The sequence below is a fragment of the Gallus gallus genome, chromosome 24, assembly GCF_016699485.2.
Source record: "Gallus gallus isolate bGalGal1 chromosome 24, bGalGal1.mat.broiler.GRCg7b, whole genome shotgun sequence".
NCBI lineage: Eukaryota > Metazoa > Chordata > Aves > Galliformes > Phasianidae > Gallus > Gallus gallus.
Genome location: NC_052555.1, coordinates 5,539,872 through 5,559,177, shown reverse-complemented (window position 1 = coordinate 5,559,177; position 19,306 = coordinate 5,539,872). Strand labels below are relative to the sequence as shown.

The 19,306-nt window shown below is 46.5% G+C and overlaps 2 protein-coding genes across 2 annotated transcripts; both read right to left on the bottom strand.

Moving 5' to 3' along the window:
• Window positions 1–708: 708 nt before the first annotated feature.
• On the bottom strand, window positions 709–10,460 carry LOC428250 (NF-kappa-B inhibitor zeta-like). The gene is made up of 12 exons (XM_425809.7): window positions 10,003–10,460; window positions 7,928–8,052; window positions 7,533–7,581; window positions 7,262–7,305; window positions 6,474–7,123; window positions 5,154–5,259; window positions 4,729–4,875; window positions 4,470–4,530; window positions 4,135–4,301; window positions 3,942–4,052; window positions 2,942–3,050; window positions 709–2,611 (listed from the first exon to the last, which is right to left on the bottom strand). The coding sequence occupies exons 1-12, from the start codon at window positions 10,241–10,243 to the stop codon at window positions 2,601–2,603; spliced, it is 1,821 nt and encodes a 606-aa protein (XP_425809.4). The 5' UTR covers window positions 10,244–10,460; the 3' UTR covers window positions 709–2,600.
• A 4,070-nt stretch (window positions 10,461–14,530) lies between these two features.
• Window positions 14,531–19,236, bottom strand: IFT46 (intraflagellar transport 46). The gene is made up of 10 exons (XM_417918.8): window positions 18,932–19,236; window positions 18,711–18,856; window positions 18,432–18,506; window positions 18,228–18,321; window positions 17,645–17,773; window positions 17,107–17,228; window positions 16,435–16,501; window positions 16,094–16,154; window positions 15,400–15,485; window positions 14,531–14,957 (listed from the first exon to the last, which is right to left on the bottom strand). The coding sequence occupies exons 1-10, from the start codon at window positions 19,220–19,222 to the stop codon at window positions 14,862–14,864; spliced, it is 1,167 nt and encodes a 388-aa protein (XP_417918.6). The 5' UTR covers window positions 19,223–19,236; the 3' UTR covers window positions 14,531–14,861.
• Window positions 19,237–19,306: the final 70 nt, after the last annotated feature.

Genomic DNA, 19,306 nt, shown 5'->3' with positions numbered 1-19,306 from the left:
AGAAGCGAGGTGAAGAAGCCAAGCATTTCTCTAAGTATGCCCTGTGCCGCAGTTCAAAGGCAGTGACTGCAGCCTGGGGGAGCACGGGGAGCTGGCTGGGGATTCATTAGCTGGAGGACGCCTGCTGCATGCAGCCTGCTCCCTGTGATGCTCTGTGGCACAGCACGGCGCTGGGTCCCACGCTGCTGCCTGCGGCTGTGGCTCATGGACGGGACCCAGGGCCGGGCAGTTCTGAGCCCAGCTGTAACGTCACTGCGGCTCGGGGTGGCTGTTAGCATCCTGTAACCACTGCTACTGAGCAAGTTTGAGCTGGGACTGTCTGATGAGACCTGTGGGCAGGCTTGTGTTGTGCTAATTCAGAGTGGTGTCCTTTCCTTTGAGACAGCCCCGAATTGCTGACGCTTCCCAGTCATGACATCCATTGCACACACTGGGTGGAAAGCCTCAGCCCCAGAACTTCCACTGATAATAATTATGTCTCCCCTTTCAGCCCAGCTATTGAGAACAGCTGTCTGTTGTACCATTGCAGCATCAGCCGTGCTGGCAGTAGGGAGAATGGAGTGCTTGCAGAGCCCTTTGGGTGCTGTCAGCTCTCTTTGCCCTTCTGCCCACCCTCACACACTCACCAACTTCTTACTTCCTCCTAATCTGGGCTTTCCATGACCACCACTTCTGCTGTGAGCGTGTCATAAAAGTCAGAAAGCTACATTCAGCATGAAATCATGTATTTATTGACAGGAAGGAACAATGAAGCAACATAAAGCACACCTACTAATGGTAATGCAATTAAGATATAACTCATAGAATATATTTCATAGGCGAGTTCAGTTTAGCATATGTTGAATAAATGATAGGTTAAGGCTCCTGTCCTCCTTGATTAAAGCTGAATTCTTATACAGTAGATTTCTACACTTTTTAAAGATATCCCATAAAAATAATCATTATTTTTTCACTTAAAATGCTTATTGATGCTCTTCTATGTTCACTGTACAGCTTCGTTCTTCATTTTGTTTGTGATGCAGCATCTCTTAGCTTTCACTTAACATAAAGGGTCTTCAGTTTCAGTGGGTGTTGGATCTCATCCTTAAATCCCACCGATGGAAGCCAAACCACTTAGAAGATCCTCATTAATACCCTTCACATGAGAAAGGGCTGTGAGCTCAGATGTGAGTTATAATGCCAACACGAAGGAGGAATGAGTGGTAATAGAGGGATAATAGAGGGGATTTTCACCTCAAAGCACAAGAGGAAAATCTTTGTATTTCCATGTGAAACCCAAAAGGGGATAGGAGTAAAACATGTAGAACACCTATGGGAGGAGGTGGATGAGTGTTCCAGTGCTTCACAACCCATTCTGTGAACAGCAACATACGCGTAAGAATCTTGATGTAGGTCTCATTCAGACCCAGGAATATGAACATAAATGAATGCAATCCCGATCAGCAGTTCAGAACGTGAAGAACATAAGATAGGACCAAAATCCCACTGGAGTTAACTTAAACACTGTCACTTTTCAGTAAAACTTGCTTCATGGTGTGCAACGTAGCTCTTGGAGCTTAACACTTAAGGATATCCAAGAAGAAACAAAAGAAACCTTTTGACAAGAAAATTCAGAGAGATCATTAAAGATCAGTTCCCCAAGCATGCTGAGTACTCAGTGATGGATCCTGCAATGTGACACTGAAAAATCTCCCCATTGACTTTAATGGGAGGTACATTTGTGAGTCGATTGCTGGATCAATCATTTTGTAGCTAGGAAAATGTAGATTGCTCCATACGTAGCAAACAGGGAAGTTTCATAGAAACCAGCTAATTCACAATCAGAAATTAAGATTAGATGATATTACATCTGGGAAGAGAGGTTTTTTTTTTAACATTAATTATCTAATTTCTCAGAATCATATTGAATACTTCAGTGTCTGGCAGTTGAAAGTATGTTAGGCAATAACAGCTTACTGTTGGGAAGTATTCTTACAGACCTACATTTTATAACGCTGTATTCCTCTGTTATCATCACAAATGAACCGATTCAAAATGTTTTACATCCCAGACTTCACCTCAAGTCCATTACTGGTGGCAAATTCTGATTGCACAGATAATCAGCTCGACTTTCGTTGAAAACATCTGCTCAGTTGGGCTTTGGTTTTTGGTCTTTTTTTTGGAGGGGGGGGATTTTTTTATTACCGTTTTCCAGTGCCATTGAATTCAGACTGCAGAGACTGACCTTACATCAGTACCTTCAGGGCCGGGCTCTCAAGGGCTAAAATCGAAGGTTTTCCTCTTAACCAATGGCAGCTGCATGCAGAAAATTCAGATGTTGGGAAAGTAGAACGCCTACAGTCCCAGTGGAGCTCCAAAAAGCAGTGCTAGCGCTCAGCTCTCATTGACTGGAGCATCTAACGCTGAGTGCCTAATTCTGTTGAAAGCTGGCTTGAGGATTTCCCCCGAGCAGTTTGCACTTTAATGCTGGGTACTGAGGAGATATTTTCAACAGTCAGTTCAAGCTGTAATACTTTTGAAGACTTTTACTGTCTGTTCTTGGCCTATTCTTCAGCAACAGCTGCAGCACACGGATCACGAGATGCAGATAATGAGTCTTATCAGCATTTCCCTGGAAGGTAATAAATGAAGGCATATTCATGTTTACACATATTCATGTTTACACATATTCAGTTTACATGTGACATCTTCTTTCTCATGCCAAATACTCACTGCCCTATTTTCTACTTGGTTTTGCAAGCTAAAGAGATTCTGTGCAGAACTCTGGACTTAATCCAAAGCCTGTTGTAAATCACTGGGCATCTTTTCCATCAGTTCCCGTGAAGCTCATGAATTATGGTTATACAGCAGAGCAGAGGTTGAACCAGAGCTTGACACTACATTACAGCTCTTGTATTAATGAGATGCTGACTAGGAAAAATCATTCTCTCACAGAAGATACCTTTAAGAATGATGTCGACGAAGTCCAAAGGTGAGACGGACAGAAGTTCAGGGAAGTTGTCTGGTGGTGAGGGACACGGCACTCCTGGAGCTTCCAGCACACCGCTGCTCTGTGTGGATGAGAAAAGCAGAACAGTGAATCTCCAGCAGAAGTCTGTGTTAAGACCATGCTCTGGTTTTGACATCCCAAACCTAGGTTCTGCTCCTTGCCATAAGAAAGGAAGGGGTGGCAGAGTTATCAGTTCAGTCAAAGAGCTGAGTTGAAATTATTTTCACTGCTTCTGTTGTGAATTATCTCTTACAGAGCACAGACTGGATGAACTTAGAGGTCTTTTCTAACCTTGGTGATTCTATGATTCCCTAAAGGACCTGAAATGTGGCTTTAAGTCCGTATTCCTAGTTCAAATCTCACGTTACCAGTTTCTGTATATATGTGTAAGTGAGAGCTCACATCTGACAGTCAAAGAACACTGAAGAAGGCAAAAGGGCCGTTGTTACTTTCAAGCACTGAAAATTTGTTTAATCTTGGACAAGAATACTGAAATCTGTGCTGGGTATTGTATTATTTCAGCTGAACAGGATTTTGAAACGGAGCCCTCTGTTAAGCACACAAGCTTTCACTTCTCAGTGCCGGTGCTTTGAGTCCTGTACCAAACACAGCAAGAGCCACAGATACCCATGGGACCGTCTGGATATTTTGGGACCTGCCATGGGCTTTTGACAGTGTTGGTGCAGAGTGAGTGTGCTTAGGGTTGGAGGAAAGGATACGATTCAGCTCTTTGTCTTCTAAGAAACTGCTGAAGGTAAGGAGACATTGGCAGCATTTGGAGCAACATTTGCAGTAAGAGATTCTATGGGGCCTTTCTCCTGAAGAGGGGATTCTCTGCCCACTGCCAATTGAGGCAGGGCTGGGAGCATCTCCTGCACTCACTGCAGGGCTTGTGTTAATCTGGGTTCTTGGGTATGAGGTCAGAAGCTGCATAACAGGGGCTGTATGTTACCTCTTGAAGAATGTCCTGTCCGTTGGGTTTATGAGCCTGGAGCAAACACATCAGCTCGGTGTTCTCCTCAATTTTTAAATAGGGAGCGGTAGTTTGACACGAATGTAGGACCTGCAAATTGCAGCGAGACCTGTGATTGCAACCAAACAGGGAAACATAAGGTCACAGTGAACAGCCTGCTGCTGATTCTCACCTGCAGCTCTGGTTTTCCTCCCATGTGCAATAAGCAGTTTATGCCCTCCAGAATTTGGTCCTTGCGTAGTTTGAGAAACCTCCCCATGTCGCTGGCACTGTCGGTTCTTCGAGATTCCATGGCTAAGATGGTGTGGGCAAGAGCAGCACAGTGCAGTGGTGTTAAACCTGAACAGAAACCACGGAGCCGTCAGACACATCCATCTGCACTGCAGGAACCACCCCACACTGCGCTGACTGTTCGAATGCCAAAGTGAACATCCTTTGGCCCAGGTAAAATCTGTTGTTTGAAGCTTCTGACACAAAGCATCCAAACGGTGAAGCATTTCCTCTTACCGCAATGGTCCGCCAGGTTCACTGCTACACACACACCGCTGTCTTTGCAGTTTTTCAAAACCTGAAATCAAGAAGATTTTGAGATGATAAATCCTGATTTGGGCCCAGATACCCTTACTTTATCCCACGTTAGCCACAGCAGGCCAAAGGTAACTTCCAGGTTTCATAAAACCCTTGTCTATTTTAAACCAAAGAGCACGCATCTGCCTTTTGCTCTGTCTTTGCTCATCCCACTGCACAGCAGCAATGATGAACGCACCTCCAACACCCGCAGGTACCCATTCTCTGCACACAGGTGCAGTGGGGTTTTCCCCAGCCCGTCCTGCTCGTTGACGTTTGCCCCCAGGGATATAAGGTCGCTGACCATCAGGTGCTGGTTCTTTTCTGCAGCAAGATGTAGTGCTGTCTGAGGAGAGAAGAAGGAGAGAAACTCATTGTTGCTTTAAAGCCATTCTTCTGTTTCACAGTGCTTGTTAGAGAACGAGATGGGGAGTGGGGACGTTGGGTTCTCTGCCCAGCTGTGCTCCGACTTGCTCTGCTCAGAGCACTGCCTCCCTCTTTCTGTTTGCCTCTTTACTCAAGGATAGCAGCCACTCCTTGCCCAAAAGGATGCTTGGTGTTTATCAGGGTTTGGAAGGCATCTGCGTGCCATAGGAAATGACTCTTGGCAAGTCAACATCCTACCCGTTTCTCTGCATCCTTCTCGTCAATTTTATTTAGGGATGCAAATCTCCGTGCAAGGGCGTAAGTCAGAGCTCTTCTTCCCTGAGCAACAGCCTTGTGCAGCAGCCTGGAACAGAACATGTTTTAAACAAGCAGAAGGTAAAATAATGGTTAAATTACTCAAAAGTAACAGAGATTTCAAAGCACAAAATGCTAGGGGGTCACAAACACCAAAAGCTTGAGACATTTAAGCATTTAATTTAATTAGTCTCTACATTAATAAAGGAGTTGCTGATTTTCCAGCTGTGTTTGAATTTATTGTTTGCCAGGATTTCTCGGTCCTCCCTTCTCACTATTACCCCATTCCTCCCCCATCCAGGAGCTGCTACACCCTTCCTTTGAGCCACCAACCAAACCTGATTTCCTCCTTTTTTTTTTCCACCAGCATCCTTTAGTACACGGAAAAAGCAGAGGAAAACCCAGAGAAGGAAAACCTCTTTCCTGCACTCAAAAGAAGCATTTCCAAACCGTAATTCAGTCCTATGTAGGACTGAATACCGGAGTATTAACTCCAGTTCTTCCATGCATTCAGTCTCAGTGAACTGCTCGAAATAGGATGTTTCTCCTGAATCTCATACTGGCATTCTTGTTAATTTGGGTGAGCCTTTCTTTCCGCCTGGAGGAAATACTGATGCGGTGATTGATGATATTTTTCCTTTCATTTTTTCTTTCTCTTATCCCAGAGCATGATAACTACACCTCAGGGTTGGTGTTTTTGGTGTGTGTTCTTGCCTTTGTACATCCTTTTGACCTTGTCATCTGGTGCTTACGTGCTTTGTGAATGTGTGTTTGCTGCAATTGTTAGCTCATGACATTTACTTAAATACAGTCTTAATTTCTTAATTGTAATTAGTTTTATTCACATGTGAGAATGTGATCCCAATGTCTTCAAACTAGCTGACCTGCATGGAACCCAAAAGTAATTTTCCTTAGAGTGCAGCGTGGATAAGATCTCTTTTGTAAATCTTTTTCTGCAGCAATGACTCGCTTTGCTTGATTTCATTTCCCAGTGAGCTTACATTTACAATTCAGCCTTGAATATTGCTCCCACTGAATTTGTCCTATGGCAATTGTAGTCTAGCAATACGACCACAGACATGAAGTATTTATAATGTTACTAATGGAATGTTGATTTGGTCTAAAAAGAGGGGTACTGGAGCACATCTGAACTTGCCATGGAGCTTGAAGACCTTTGTTACAGGCATGCCCTAAACTAGCAGTTGAAGTTACAGCCCCAGGAAATAGAAATCATTGTATTTCTATAGGAAAAAAGCTGGAGACCTGTTGCCATTTTCATCAGGTGCAAGCAGTTTGTCTGCTGGAATATTCCTCAGCAAGCTTTCCTCCCTGTGTAGCTGGAACTGGAAGAAAGAGATGGCAGAGAGATCCTGCTGCGTGAAAGCAATCGAGGTGAGCCTTGAGCATCCCTTGGAACCCAAAGAGTCGCTGACAGCCTCCACAAATGGCTCTGGATGGGCTCCTGGTGGGCCGAAGCAGGGAGATGTGCTCTGTGCAGGGGGTGCCCAGCAGTCCTTCTGGGTGCTGCTACCCACGCCCTGCATCCACCAGCTGCTCTCTTTCTCCCTTGTCCTTGAGAACATTCCTGGTGAATCGGGCTCGTGCGTGTCTTTCTGACCATCACAAAAGGAGCTCTCTACCTCTTTCTGCAATGCTGGGCTGCAGTGTGTAAAGCAACAGTGAGAATGCAGTTTGGTGAAGCTTTCCTGCACGCTGCCAGTTGCCTGCTTGCTTCCTCCAGCTCCCCACCAAGGGGCCTGCAGCTCTGCAGGGAAGCCCTGCCAAAAGCCATCAGGCTCAGCACACAGAGATTCCTTCTTCAGCTGGCTTTTGTTCAGGTCTTCCTGCAGCACCTCCACCAGGATATCCAGGTCCTCTAAGCCTTTTAGCGTTTGCCCGATGCTCTGCTTGCTCTGAAACAGCAACAAAAGTGGGGAGGGCGGAAGATGGGGGAGGGAAATCAGACATGAAGTGTCCTGTTCTTGCTGGGTGATATATGGGAAATGCGCCTGGGGAGGCTGGCAGCGCGGCGCTGAAGGTGTTATGCATACCTGTCTAAGCTGCTTCTCTGTATAAGGGTGAACTCTTCTCTTTTCTGTTGGAAAGAAAGGAAGAAAAAAGCCATCTTGAGTTTGGGGGGGGGGGGGGGGGGGGGTGAACACAGAAGTATTCTGTCTCAGATAACACATCCACGGTGAAGGTGCATGGCTGCCCTGCTCCTGCCATTGGAGGGGCCCTAGGGATGGCGTGGGGCCCTTTGGTACTCAACACTGATGCCCCTATGCGAAAGGGAGGTGGTGTCACTGAGAGGAGCATCCCGACCTGTTTTTCCTGAGGATCCTTTGCTTGCCGCCTTCACTAATGAGGCTTCCTGCGGAGAGAAAAATAATAATAATAATAAAAACAAAACTACGTTTAAGATGCTTGCATGTGAGAAAGCGAAACAGTGGCAAACTGTGTGACCTAAGCTAGGAGGATTGGATTTTGCACTGTGTACTTTGCACAGCAGAGGCTGCACATGAATGAATTTCCACAAGCGGGCAATTCGCAGCAGCCACACAAGGACGGGGGCACAGCCTTTTTGGAAGCCTGGGTTGCTAGAGCCAAAGGGCTGTTGTTTCTTCAGGCCATCTTTGGATCGACTGCAGGGCATTATTCAGATCACGGATGGCTTCTTGCTGCCCCAGCTCCGAGGGCTGCCCTCCCACAGCCCTTACCTGGCTGGCAGCTGGCTCCAACCCCCTGGAAAGCCGGACCTTCCTCAGCAGCTCCCGCACCGGCATCTTCACCCTCACGCCCATGTAACGCCTCCGAGGAGGGGGATCCGAGCTCAGAGCGGAGTCTGGAAGAGTCACCACACGATGCTTAAAGGAACAGAATTCTCTGAGCTGTTAGAGGGCAGTGGGAGGATGAGGTCACCCTGCGAGCTGTGATTCTGGTGTTCATCATCACTTGTGGGAAGTTTCCACACCACCCCACGTCTTCCTTAGCTCTGGCCTTTTATTAAGACGCTTCCTGCTCACCAATTACTGTAACACATCGCTTCTTGGGCTACAGCACTCTGCTGCAGTAAATATTTTGGTGCAGTTTCCTGTCCTGCAGTTTATTTTATTGACATTGATAAAAAAAACAAGGAATAGAATTGTTTCAGAATTGAGATGGTGATGCCAAGTCTTTCTGCAGTGGCTCTTGGTGTATTGAGAGGTCAGGGCAGTGGGATGCAAAGGGAAGCAAGGGTTTTCTGTACTGAAATGAAATACTTATTTGAGAACATACATAATTGTCCAAACAAGTTTGCCATTGTCAAAACAGGCTGCTCTGTAATTGTTTGCTAGGTCTTCTTGCATCTTACACTTGAATCCCCAAACTAGAAAGACTTGCCCAGATTAGGAGCTAAATCCACTGCTTTTGAAACACCTTTTATATAACACCACATCCCTCACCCCTCTCCCCTTGAAGATGATCAGTCTTCCCATAACACGCAGTCAGTAACAGCTATCATCATCATGAAATGACTGTTTGACTGCATTGTCTCAGCAGCATCCCACTAGTTAACACATGACATGAGCAGACTGAAGGACACACGCTGGGGTCAGCATGAGGCTGCAGCAGAGCCCAGCAGGCATGCATGATGCACCTCCCCGGAGCAGTAGTGCTGGTAGGAGTGCAGCTGCATGAGAGGTGGTTTCTAGCTGTGTGATGTTGTTTCTGTGCCCTGCTCCAGGCAATGAGAGCTGACACCCCTTTGTCCCAAGGAGTGAGCAGTGTGTGCTGAGGATGTGCTGAATGCTTGGTGCTGAGAGCTGTGCTGTTTGTGCGTGCCTGTCACTGAGTGCTGGGACTTCTAAGGTGTAGGTTATTTCTCAGACTGCTCTAGAAATGGGACTGATTCCTATGTTAGGCTGATGTTTTGAAGAAGAATGATTTAGTCTTTGTAGGGTGTTTCCTTCTTGTACTTGAAGGGAGCTTCCATGAAGGAAAAGGACCAACTTTTTACAGTCTGATAGTGACAGGACAAGAAGGAATGGCTTTAAGTTACAAGAGGGGACATGTTGGTTAAATGTGAGGAAGCAATCCTTTTGTCAGAGGGCGGTGAGGCGCTGGCACTGCTGCCCAGAGAGCTGTGGGTGCCCCATCCCTGCAGGCACTCAAGGCCAGGTGGGATGGGGCCCTGGGCAGCCTGAGCTGGTGGGGGGCAGCCCTGCCCATGGCCGGGGGTGGGCTTTGAGCTCCCCTCCAACCTGAGCTGTTCTGTGGTTCTGTGATTCTCTTTCAAAGGACTCTGTGAAAAGCAATATGAAAAGGCACAATTGCAGGCATGTTATTATCTTTCAAGCTATTCCTCAGTAAAAATGTTAGATAGTGGGTTACATTACATGCATGGTTGTATCCTTGAAAGTGAAGAGCTCAGCAACAATTGACCAAGCACACTTTCACACGATTTTGTAAGATTACCAACTCAAAGGTCATCTCTATATTAGATTGCCATTAAATTCACAACCAAACTTGCAATTCAGATTGTGAATGAGCAGCAGAACGTTGGAGATAGGCAGAAATAATGGAGCACTGAGCTGCCCTTCAGGAAGCAGAACAATTTCTGCCTTCAGCATGGCAGAGCACAGCCAAATAACAACAAGGTGTGAGCAGGAGCACGCCATGCGCCTTTGTTTGACGTTGCAGCCACAGAAGCTCAGTGCTGCTGGCACAAACAGAGTTACAAGTCGGTGTGTGTACCTCTTCACTTCGCAAAAGCAGCATAAAACAGAAAATGTCAATAAAGGTTTGGTCTTACCAGTGGGAGCAGACATCGCCGGAGGTTTGTGTGGAGGAGCTGGGTAGATCTCAGGGCTTGCAACATTAAGTTCAGTTAATCCAGAGTCTGGCAGCGATGGGCTTTGTTGAAAATGCCTTTTGGGACTGGCAGTTTCCCCAGGCTGAGGAGATCCCTGGCCTGGACTGTAGCCACAGCTTTCATTTTCAGTGATGTTTTGGTTGACCAGTAGTTCAGGGCTCATGCAGACCGTTTGCAGCATTACCTCTGCGTGCGTAGAAGAGAGATGAGAAAGGAAGGGCAGGAATAAAACCTTACTGAGCTGCAAAAGAAAAACGTATCCAGTTTCACATTGAGAACATGACAGTTGTATTTAATTCTCCATCGTGGTTAGGCCCAACTCCCTCTTCTGTCCCGCACAGCGAATTGTAGTGGCTGCAGAATAAAGGCAGTCCCTGCAAAGTGCCTGTGAGAGTTTCTTGGCTGCAGTGCTGCCTCGCTCTTTTATAGTCAGGCACGGCCCAAAGGACGTCAGCGTGAAGGTCCCACCCTCTTTCCCAACGATCTGCAGCAGCAGCTGATGAAGAAATGGATTTTCCCAAGAAGAGACCGAGCACGAATAGAAAAGTGCTTATTCTTAGGCAGGAACCATGAAAATCTATTTGGTTTACTGCAAATAGCATGGGTGGGGAAAGAGACCTCCAAACGGACTAATAGATTGGATTGTGCAGACCAGCACTGGATCCAGAAGCAAATGTTTTGTTGATTCCTTTGTCAGAAACAAAAAAAAAAACAAAGCAGTTTTCCAAATCTGCAAAAGAGGAACTGACAGCCTTCAAAAAGCCAAAATAGTTTTCCCTTAAGGACAAAAATCCAGCTAAGGAAATGCACCCCCCACCCTCTGTGTAGCCTTGAGCCTATGGAGAGAGAGAAGTGCTGCATCATGGAATCACAGAATGTGCCCCATTAAGGATTTTGGTGTTTCTGTCTGTGAGGATTTGCCTGTTTCATTTTTGGCAAGGAGGGATGCTTAAATATGTGATGGGCACAACTATTGAAACTCACATTAAGAATCTATTTGGACGAATCCTCCTCTTGCAGGAAGTCCATTTCCTCATCACAAGGAGACCTCAGTGCCAGGTTTAAACTCTGCTCTTGTGTCCCTGGGAAATACCTTGCAGTTCACACAGCTACTTGAGGGCAATGACACTTCAGCTGAAACAGGTACGTCCCTCAAGTAGTCTGTTTGGAAGGCTGCAGACCTCATCTGAGGCAGCAGTTCCCTTAGCTGTGTCTTGGAGAGCACTCCAGCTTTACTCCTAAGCAGAATCACGCTGTATGTGCCTGGCCAGGAAGCAGACAGAATTTCTGCACCAAGTTATGAGAACTGTGTTACAGACAGCTATCGTTTAAATTGGGTACTGGCTTCTCTCTACAGACTTGCACAACTCTTTTGTCCCATTTCCTCTGTGCTGTTGCAATTCCAGACTTAGGAACATTGGCAGAATTATTCAGGCAGCACTCAAAACTAGATGTGGTGTTTGTACAATGAGCATGGAGTCAGGTACCAATATGGTGGCATTACTGCATCATAAAACATGATTGCACAGGTGGGAAGCATGGCTAACAGACCCGTTTCTTTGCTGGGCTGCCCATGGTCTCAGCTAGCAGAGCAAGGCAGATCTCTTATTCCTGTGAAATCCATGGGGCTCTGTAGCTGTTGTTCCGAGCTTAAGGACATGTAATGAGCCATTGTTCCAGTCCTGTAGTGGACTATAACCAGCTTGCCCCAGGGAAGTGATCAGTTAAAGGATATTTCAGGGGTTGGAAGATTATTTACCTCTCTAACAATGAGACAGCCACAAAGAATAACAATTATTCTTAACTAAGGACATATTCTGCTCTGCCTCAATAAGTATTGCCCTTCTGTCTCACCCGGTTTGCCTTGTAGGTTGTGTGAGCCTAGGACAAGCTGGAGCTAGGATCTGCTCCTGCCTTCCTTAATGACAAGAAGCAGTATGTTCTTCTCTGAACATCAGTGTTCTAATCAGAGGGATGAAGCATCATTAGAGAACTGATCAACGCTTGTACAGGTGGGAAAATTTGGCTGACTGCAAACAGGAAGTTGCTGTGATGAATCATTGTATTTATTGGGTTGTAAATCATACTGGAGATTTCTCATCTTCTTATTCTCTTCCATACTCTGATCCGTATATTGGACAGTTTTCATGCTTGTTTCCACCATGCTATTACATTAACAGTGAAGACTGGTTTTATGACACAGAAGGGACCAAAACATATTCCTGTAGTCAGGAAAAGAGAAGCAGTTTTGCATAACCAGCAATAGAAACCTTGGAATGTGGCCCCTGCAAGGAACTGTCTCCAAGGCTTTGTATTTACCTGGGAATCTTGTGGTTCTTATGCTTCCAAATTCAACAGGTACCTGATATTTTATGCAAACACTTCAGCATTGCAAATTCACATACGTCTCATGAGCCTTATTCTACAAACATTACTAAAATTAGCCCAAGCTGGAAACCAGCTGTCCACTCACAGCTGCATTGCCGTCCTGTCTCATGCACGATTTTGAGTTTGGACTCACTGAGAATGCCACCGGTTGTGTTCTCCTGCAAACACATGGCAAGGCAAGTTTCAGCATGCAGAGCAAGTGGAGAAATTGTAAATAAGGCTTTCTAGGATCTGTAAGTACTTCTTCGGTTGGTACCACTTGATTCTCACAGCTGTGGGCAGAACTGTTCAGCTTACAGCCCTGCAAAACCTGGGTTGGAAAAAATATTTCCCAGCTGGGGCATATTTGGTTTTCATCATCTTCCATAGTTGGAGTGATGTAACCTATTCTGTACCATTTAGTTAAGAAAGAGAGAAATGTCAAGCATTGAGGAAGTATGGAATGAGGAGGAGGACATAATAGTATAAGCGTTTGGGTAAGTCTTCAGTGGCCACGTGGGGAAGGAGATGAGGTCAAAACACAGCTTAGGTCGGCCATACTTAGAGCAGCCCTGCTCCTTAGGAAGGACTGGTTTGCACTTCTTGTCTTGTTTCCCCTCCTCGTTAGGAAAAATAGCATGCTGGACCTTTGCCATGGGCATTTTTTCCCTCTCTAAATGTACTTATGCCATGTTTTTAGATAAATGGCCATCACCATCGGGAAGTTCCAAGTGAATAACTGTATTTAAAGCAGTTCCTTTCCGACTGATTTATGATAGGCAGCTCTGCCAACCTCTCTCCATGTAAACTTTCAGGTTATGCTGCCAGTGGGTGCAGCTCCTTTTATACCTTTGGATGCAGGATGAATGCTCTGTAGCTTCCTTCATCCCTTGTTGCTACATGTCTCCTTAGTGCACACACCCACTTTAAGAGCATTTGCTGGGTTAGGTTTTTGTCTGTCTTTCCCTTTCAGTGTTGCTGTTTTGCCAACTGTTAACTTGCCTGAGAAATCCTTTGTCACAAAGATTTTCCCTATTAATACTATTTTAAATATGTAGGAATCAGGAGACGGTGGGATAAATTTGCACTGCTGTGGAAAGCAAGCATGGCTCTTTTCCCTGCACGCACTTTCAGTGTCCGATTAGAATTGTGAGTAGGCCTTGAGCTTAATGGATGTCCAGTAATTTAAAAAGTACTCCTATTCAGAACTAGTGCAGAATGTGTGCAGCATTTCTTCCATTCAGTGCCTCTCATGGGAACTGGTGCTCTGATGCAGAGGTGCTCTTAGTGAAAAGTTGAAATTATGGTGCATTTCAGATGTGCATACTTGTACAAGCTTGCATCCACGCAGGCGCTGAAATGGCCTTGTGACGTTGCTATCCAGACTGTCTCACATTTTCAGAGTAAACAGGAATACCTAATTTGCTATGCTGAGACAAGCCACTGGGTAATTGCATCTCGGATCTCTGCTGACAATGGCTGGCATACGATGCTTCAGAAAGAAGCAAACTTATAATGAAAGAGGTAGGTGTCGTGCAAGTGAACCCGAACAGCTCTTAGTCATGGTGATGACGACGAAGGATGAACTCACCTCACCTCTTGCTGCAGGACAGAACTGTGTTGCAAAACAAAATGAATTTGTCTTTGCAATGGCAGAGTCATTCGGATCTCCCTGAAATCCTTGCTCTAGTAACTGATGTTCTGCTCTTGTAAGGCTTTGAAATCTTTAGATGAAAGATGGGTGTGTTTTCACTTAGCAGTGGTTATTTTCTTTTGGCAACCGTTCATGCTCTTTTCTGCCTTTAGGTGGCAGAAATGGAACATAAGAAATAGGCAAGGTCCATTTTCATATACTGTGAGTTCTAAACGCTTTCCTTAGAGATGCTGTGTATTGTGGTCTCCTCCGTGTTTTCCCTAAGCACAGATGAGCACTCCTACCAGCTTTCACCAACTCTTTCTGTACATGGGATGGAAAACAGTGATGCTGTTTGCAGTAGCAAAGGGTGTAGAGAATAGAAAAAGGGGCTCTATAACAAAGGGCAGAGGAGACCTAAAACCCCCAGAGTATATCAGACCTTGGAACACACTGGGCAGATGAGAGTTTTGTGTCAAAACATGGAATTTATTCCTACATGCTGTAGCACACACTCTGTGAGACTCTGCTCTGCAGCATCAGTGCCACATGGAGTCTGTCATTTGGAAAAGTGAGTTTAATGCTTTATTCCCTGGGGATGAGTCAAAGTGGAGCTATTAGGCAGCGTCTGCTATAAATGTGAAGAGTAGAGTTCTACTTACAAGTGGAGAATAACTCATCAGTATCTATCTAAGGGAGGCTTTTCAAATGCTGTGCGTTGCTTCACAGGTTGCTCTGGTCAAATATCTATGTCCAGCAGCAAATGCTGATCTGAGAGATGAGGTTTTAAAGTGAAGCTTCAAGTAAAGCTTAATACTTCTGCTTCTGCTGAATGTGGAAGCGTGTTGGATGGAGGGCTCCTAGCCTTCTTCCCTTCAGCCAGAGGCTTGAAATGCTGCATGAGAAAGAATGCATTAGTGCAAAGATCAGACCCATTGATGAGAGTACATGTGTACCTGTAAATCCAAGTCACTTCCCCACCACATGAGCTGTGTGCTCAGCAGCAAGCCTCCCTTTGTCCATGTTCTGTCTGTGCTCAGCACAGTCACCATGACTTTAGTGGGAAAAAGCATCTGGACTCATGCTGGTTTGCTAAACAATGCCAGGCTTGCAGTAAGTCAGAGGCTCCTTGTGTAATATTGCAATATCAATCCTGGGCTTTCGAGATACAAGGGAAATGAGAACCTTAGAAAATGTTCTGTGGACACTTTTTATGATAGTTTACTGTTTACTAGCTCTTCACAAACACAGAGAGCACAGCAAGGCCAAATTTAAGGATAGGATGTCCTTTGTAATGCTTCCAGCGGAGTGACCTGTGCCTGTCTGGGGTTGCTTACCTGGGAGTTCTTGAACTCTGAGTAGAGTGAAAAAAGGACGTGCAGAGGCTGGATCCAGCTCTTGTACACAGGGATGTCCAGAATTGCTACAAAGAAAAGCAGAAGTGTATAGGACTACTCCGCTCTGTATGGAGTGCTGTGGGTCAGCCCTGAACTACTCACTGCCTCCAATTACTTGGCCCTTTGCTCATCTATGACTGCATGCGTCTTTGCCACAAGAGTTCATTTCCTACTGAAGACAACAGAGAATGGTTTTGACTACTTAGGTCTGAATCTGCACCTGAAAGTCTCCTTTATTAATAACAGTGACACTTTATTAATAGCAATGTACTGCTTGTACACAAGCAGTACACTTGTGTCTTCAGCAGTGAACGGTATGCAAGACTGGAGTTGGGACTGTCCTGAATATCCAAAAGGACCAAGTGTACCCACAAGGACTGAGTTGTTTTGTTTTTTCCTACCTAAGCTCTTAGACGAGTTGACTGCTCACTATCATCAACCTGCTGAGCAGAGCAGACAGAACCCAAGCCCATGAAGATGAATAGCAACAGTTAGCGACAGTTAGTCGAAACACCCTCTTTGGACCAGCCTGAGAAACCTCAGTGTCTCTCAGAGCTGAACATTTCCTTTTGTTGGCAGTTTCTGTGCTAGGGACAATCAGATAATCTTTAAGTGAGGGATCTTTCCTGCTTACCACATATCATGTCAACGTATTCAGCCAAGTCACAGTTCATTTCTGCAGTTGGGAGGCCCACCTGGAAAAGAAGGAGTTGTCAGTTTTGCTCTTGTATAGCGAAGGCCTGAGAGCATGCACTAATCTTGAGCTGAGAACAGAGGCTACCTGGGAAGCAGCCAAGCATTCAGACTTTAGGCTGCTCCCATTGTCTGGTCAGAAGGAAATGATAAGTGAAGAACAAATCTGAACTGAGCAGGGTGCAATCAAACTGGTCAAAGAGGAAGAGAAATCCAGATTTCAAGTGGGATCATTTTTAATGCTGTGCCTGGAACTAACTGCCAGACACTTGGATGCCATACCTTTCCCAAGAGCTCCTCAAATTCTGGTGACCACTCCTGCATGAGGGTCTCTATGTCAGGCATGGGCCTATAAAGGAAGAAAGAAAACCAGAAACTTTAGGATTGCAGGCAAGGAGCTGAAATGGCTTCCTACTGCCACTGCTGTGAATGGGACAGACCATTCTAACCCACTGAGAGAGATCTGTATGTCTGCAGAGTATCATTTTGGGTATTTTTATTCATTAAAACAGGACTAAGTTATAAATCTGTGCTAATGTGACTAACATTGCGCTAATATGACTAAAGAAATGTGCTAGAACCATCACTTCCTTTGGAGGGAGGCTGAGTTGTTGTGAATTTGAAGTCTGGGCAGAAGGGTGTGCCATGACTGCTGAGACTCAAACCAGGACGTGGTAAAGAATAAGTCTTGACTCCTCTGACTTGTCCAGATTTTGTTTTTATAGAGTCACTGACTGCAAGATGTTGGATGCTGCATATGCTAACTGTCAAAGGAGTTCTGAAGCACAAAGGGAAAGAGAAGTGCAAAGAGGGAAACAGTGTCCTGCACACATACATGGTACAACTACCCTGAAACTCAGCATGTCTTCTCCCTCTCAGAGACATTCTGATCAACTTGGTGCTCCTGGACTTTGCCACCCCCTGACCTGATGTTCTGCTGACATAATGACTCACCGGCTGTAGTGGACAGTGGCAGGCGGTTTGCAGCGGTGTAGTTCACTGATACTTTCAATCCAGCTGTCAATGGCCTTGGGGTTCCTCTCTGCATTCTCCACACTTTTCACTTTTATCTGCTGCTAGAAACAAAAATATAAACCTGGAAGCACTTTGTGGTGTTTTTTTTTTCTTTAAACCCTGCGTTCATTGCTGATGAACCATGTGGTTTCTCTTTTGTAGTAGCACTTATTTCAGGAGATTTCTTCAGACAGAACAGAAAGTGGGAAACAAAACCAGGTAAGGAGAATTTGAAAAAAAAAAAAAGCAAAGCCTCACCTAAAGGAAATCGAAAGATCCTAAGGCTGTACTGAAGCTTGCCTGAGGCAGGGCTTAGACACATTTCAGTTTAAAGCTATAGGTCAAAAAGGGTTATTTTTCTGCTTTTAAAGCCAAGTTATCAGTTGTGTTGTGTTGCTATAGTCCCTCAAAGAGTAAACTGCAATGTCTTCCTTCTAGCCAGAGTGCAGTAAATGCCTTCTCTCTCTCCATGACTCACTGTAATGTTGTGCTGTTTGGAATTCTCCGTTAGCCAAAGAGAGAGTACTGTGGGATCCGACTGCTTCGTTGATGGCTCATCTAAGACCAGCAGACCGAGGTTATCAGGCTTGCCATCTGGGCGTGGGACCTGCAGGTAAAACACAGAAGGAATCCTCAATGGGAGTAGCAGGGGATGCTGGAACTATTCCATACAGTGCCTCCCTGTTGTTAGAAATTCAGACTCGATTCAGAAGGAATTTGCAAGCATGCTGCTTTGAAAGAGCAGAAAATATGAGCTGCTAGCACAGCAATACCTGAAACACATGTGTTGGACAAAGAAACAGGCAGCCCTTGCACCAAATTATGTATGTGCTATGTGGGATGTTACCAAAGTGACCAGCCAGGTCACAGTGTTGCTACATGTGATCTCCTAGGTGTCTACAACAGTATCTTCTACAGCACAGGGCAAGGGCACCTCACTGCCACAAGAACAATGTGGCTGCAGTCTTGGCTGTACAGCCTGCCTGCCAGGCTCATACCAAAGCCACCTTCTGTTTCAGCCTGTGTGGCAGCAGGTATGGGGATATCTGAAAATATCGTACCTTTAGGAAGGCATCAATGTCTCCAACAGCAGGAATGAAGTCTGGAATAAAAGGCTGCAGTTTGTGCTCAATCTCTATCGTTTTCGGAGTGTACCTGGAGAGAGAAAAACAACAGTATTACACAGGGGGCGACTGCCATTTCCTGCCAGACTTACCCTTGAGACAAAGGAGAACCTAGGGAAGGCGAAAACTCCTTCAACTCACCTCCTTATATATTCAAAGAGTTCCTTAATTTCAGGGGATACTGGCAGGTAGTCGTAGTCTGCTAGGTTGTAGTCACTGAAGAGAGGAAGAGAAATTCATGCTGATGTTACTTCGTATTGGTTTTTGTACAAGAACAAAGGCACGAACACCGATCCAGCTGTGTCCCAAAGCCGTGAAGGAAGCAGAAGCAGGACGGCTCTCGCTGAAAGAGGCTTCCTGCGGTGCACAATGCTGTTGAGCCCTTTTAACCACGGGCTCCCGGCTCCCCCCGCTGCTCACCCCTCCAGCGGAGCCCCGCGCTCCTCCGAGTCGTCCTCTGAGTCGCTCTCGGAGGAGTCCTCATCATCGTCGTCATCGTCGTCGTCGTCATCGTCGTCGTCGTCGTCCTCGCTGGCGGCGGAGGGTCCCGGCCGGGCCGCCGTTTCCTTCAGGGCCGGAGGGACGCGGCCTTACCGTGCCGCCCCGCCCCGCTCGCCCCTCGCGGCCCCGCGCCCCCTTACCTTGCTGCCACCGCCCTCCCCGTCGTTGCTGCGCTCTCCCGCGCCGCTGGGCCGCGCTCCCGGCCCGCCGCCTCCCGACCACGGCGGCCCCGGCCGGCGGGAGCCCCGCGGGCGGTTCACGCTCCCCGCCGCCTCCTCGGTCTCCGGCAGCTCCAGGCTCTCGTCGTACGGCTGGTTCTCCACCGGGAGAGGCTGGGCGGAGGGACGCGGGGAGGCGACGGCGCGGCCCGTCCCGTCTCCGCTCCCCTCGGACGGCCGCCGCTCCGCCATGACGCCGCCTTCCGTCGCCATGGCGACCCCGTCTCGCTCGCCCCTGCCCGGCTAGAGCGGCGCCCGCGGCCCGGCTCGGCGTATGCGGGGCGCTACCGCCTCCTG

Excerpts from the sequence above, each read along its gene's own strand:
- IFT46 (XM_417918.8), bottom strand. The coding sequence starts at position 19,222 with ATGGCGACGGAAGGCGGCGTCATGGCGGAGCGGCGGCCGTCCGAGGGG. Across the intron at positions 18,507-18,710 it reads CGCGGGGCTCCGCTGGAGGG|TGACTACAACCTAGCAGACT; the intron begins GTGAGCAGCGGG and ends TCCTCTCTTCAG. Across the intron at positions 17,229-17,644 it reads CCAAACAGCACAACATTACA|CAGCAGATAAAAGTGAAAAG; the intron begins GTGAGTCATGGA and ends TTTTGTTTCTAG.
- LOC428250 (XM_425809.7), bottom strand. The coding sequence starts at position 10,243 with ATGCTGCAAACGGTCTGCATGAGCCCTGAACTACTGGTCAACCAAAAC. Across the intron at positions 7,124-7,261 it reads CAGAGAAGCAGCTTAGACAG|AGCAAGCAGAGCATCGGGCA; the intron begins GTATGCATAACA and ends TTGCTGTTTCAG. Across the intron at positions 5,260-6,473 it reads CCTGATGAAAATGGCAACAG|GCTGCTGCACAAGGCTGTTG; the intron begins GTCTCCAGCTTT and ends GTTCTGTTCCAG.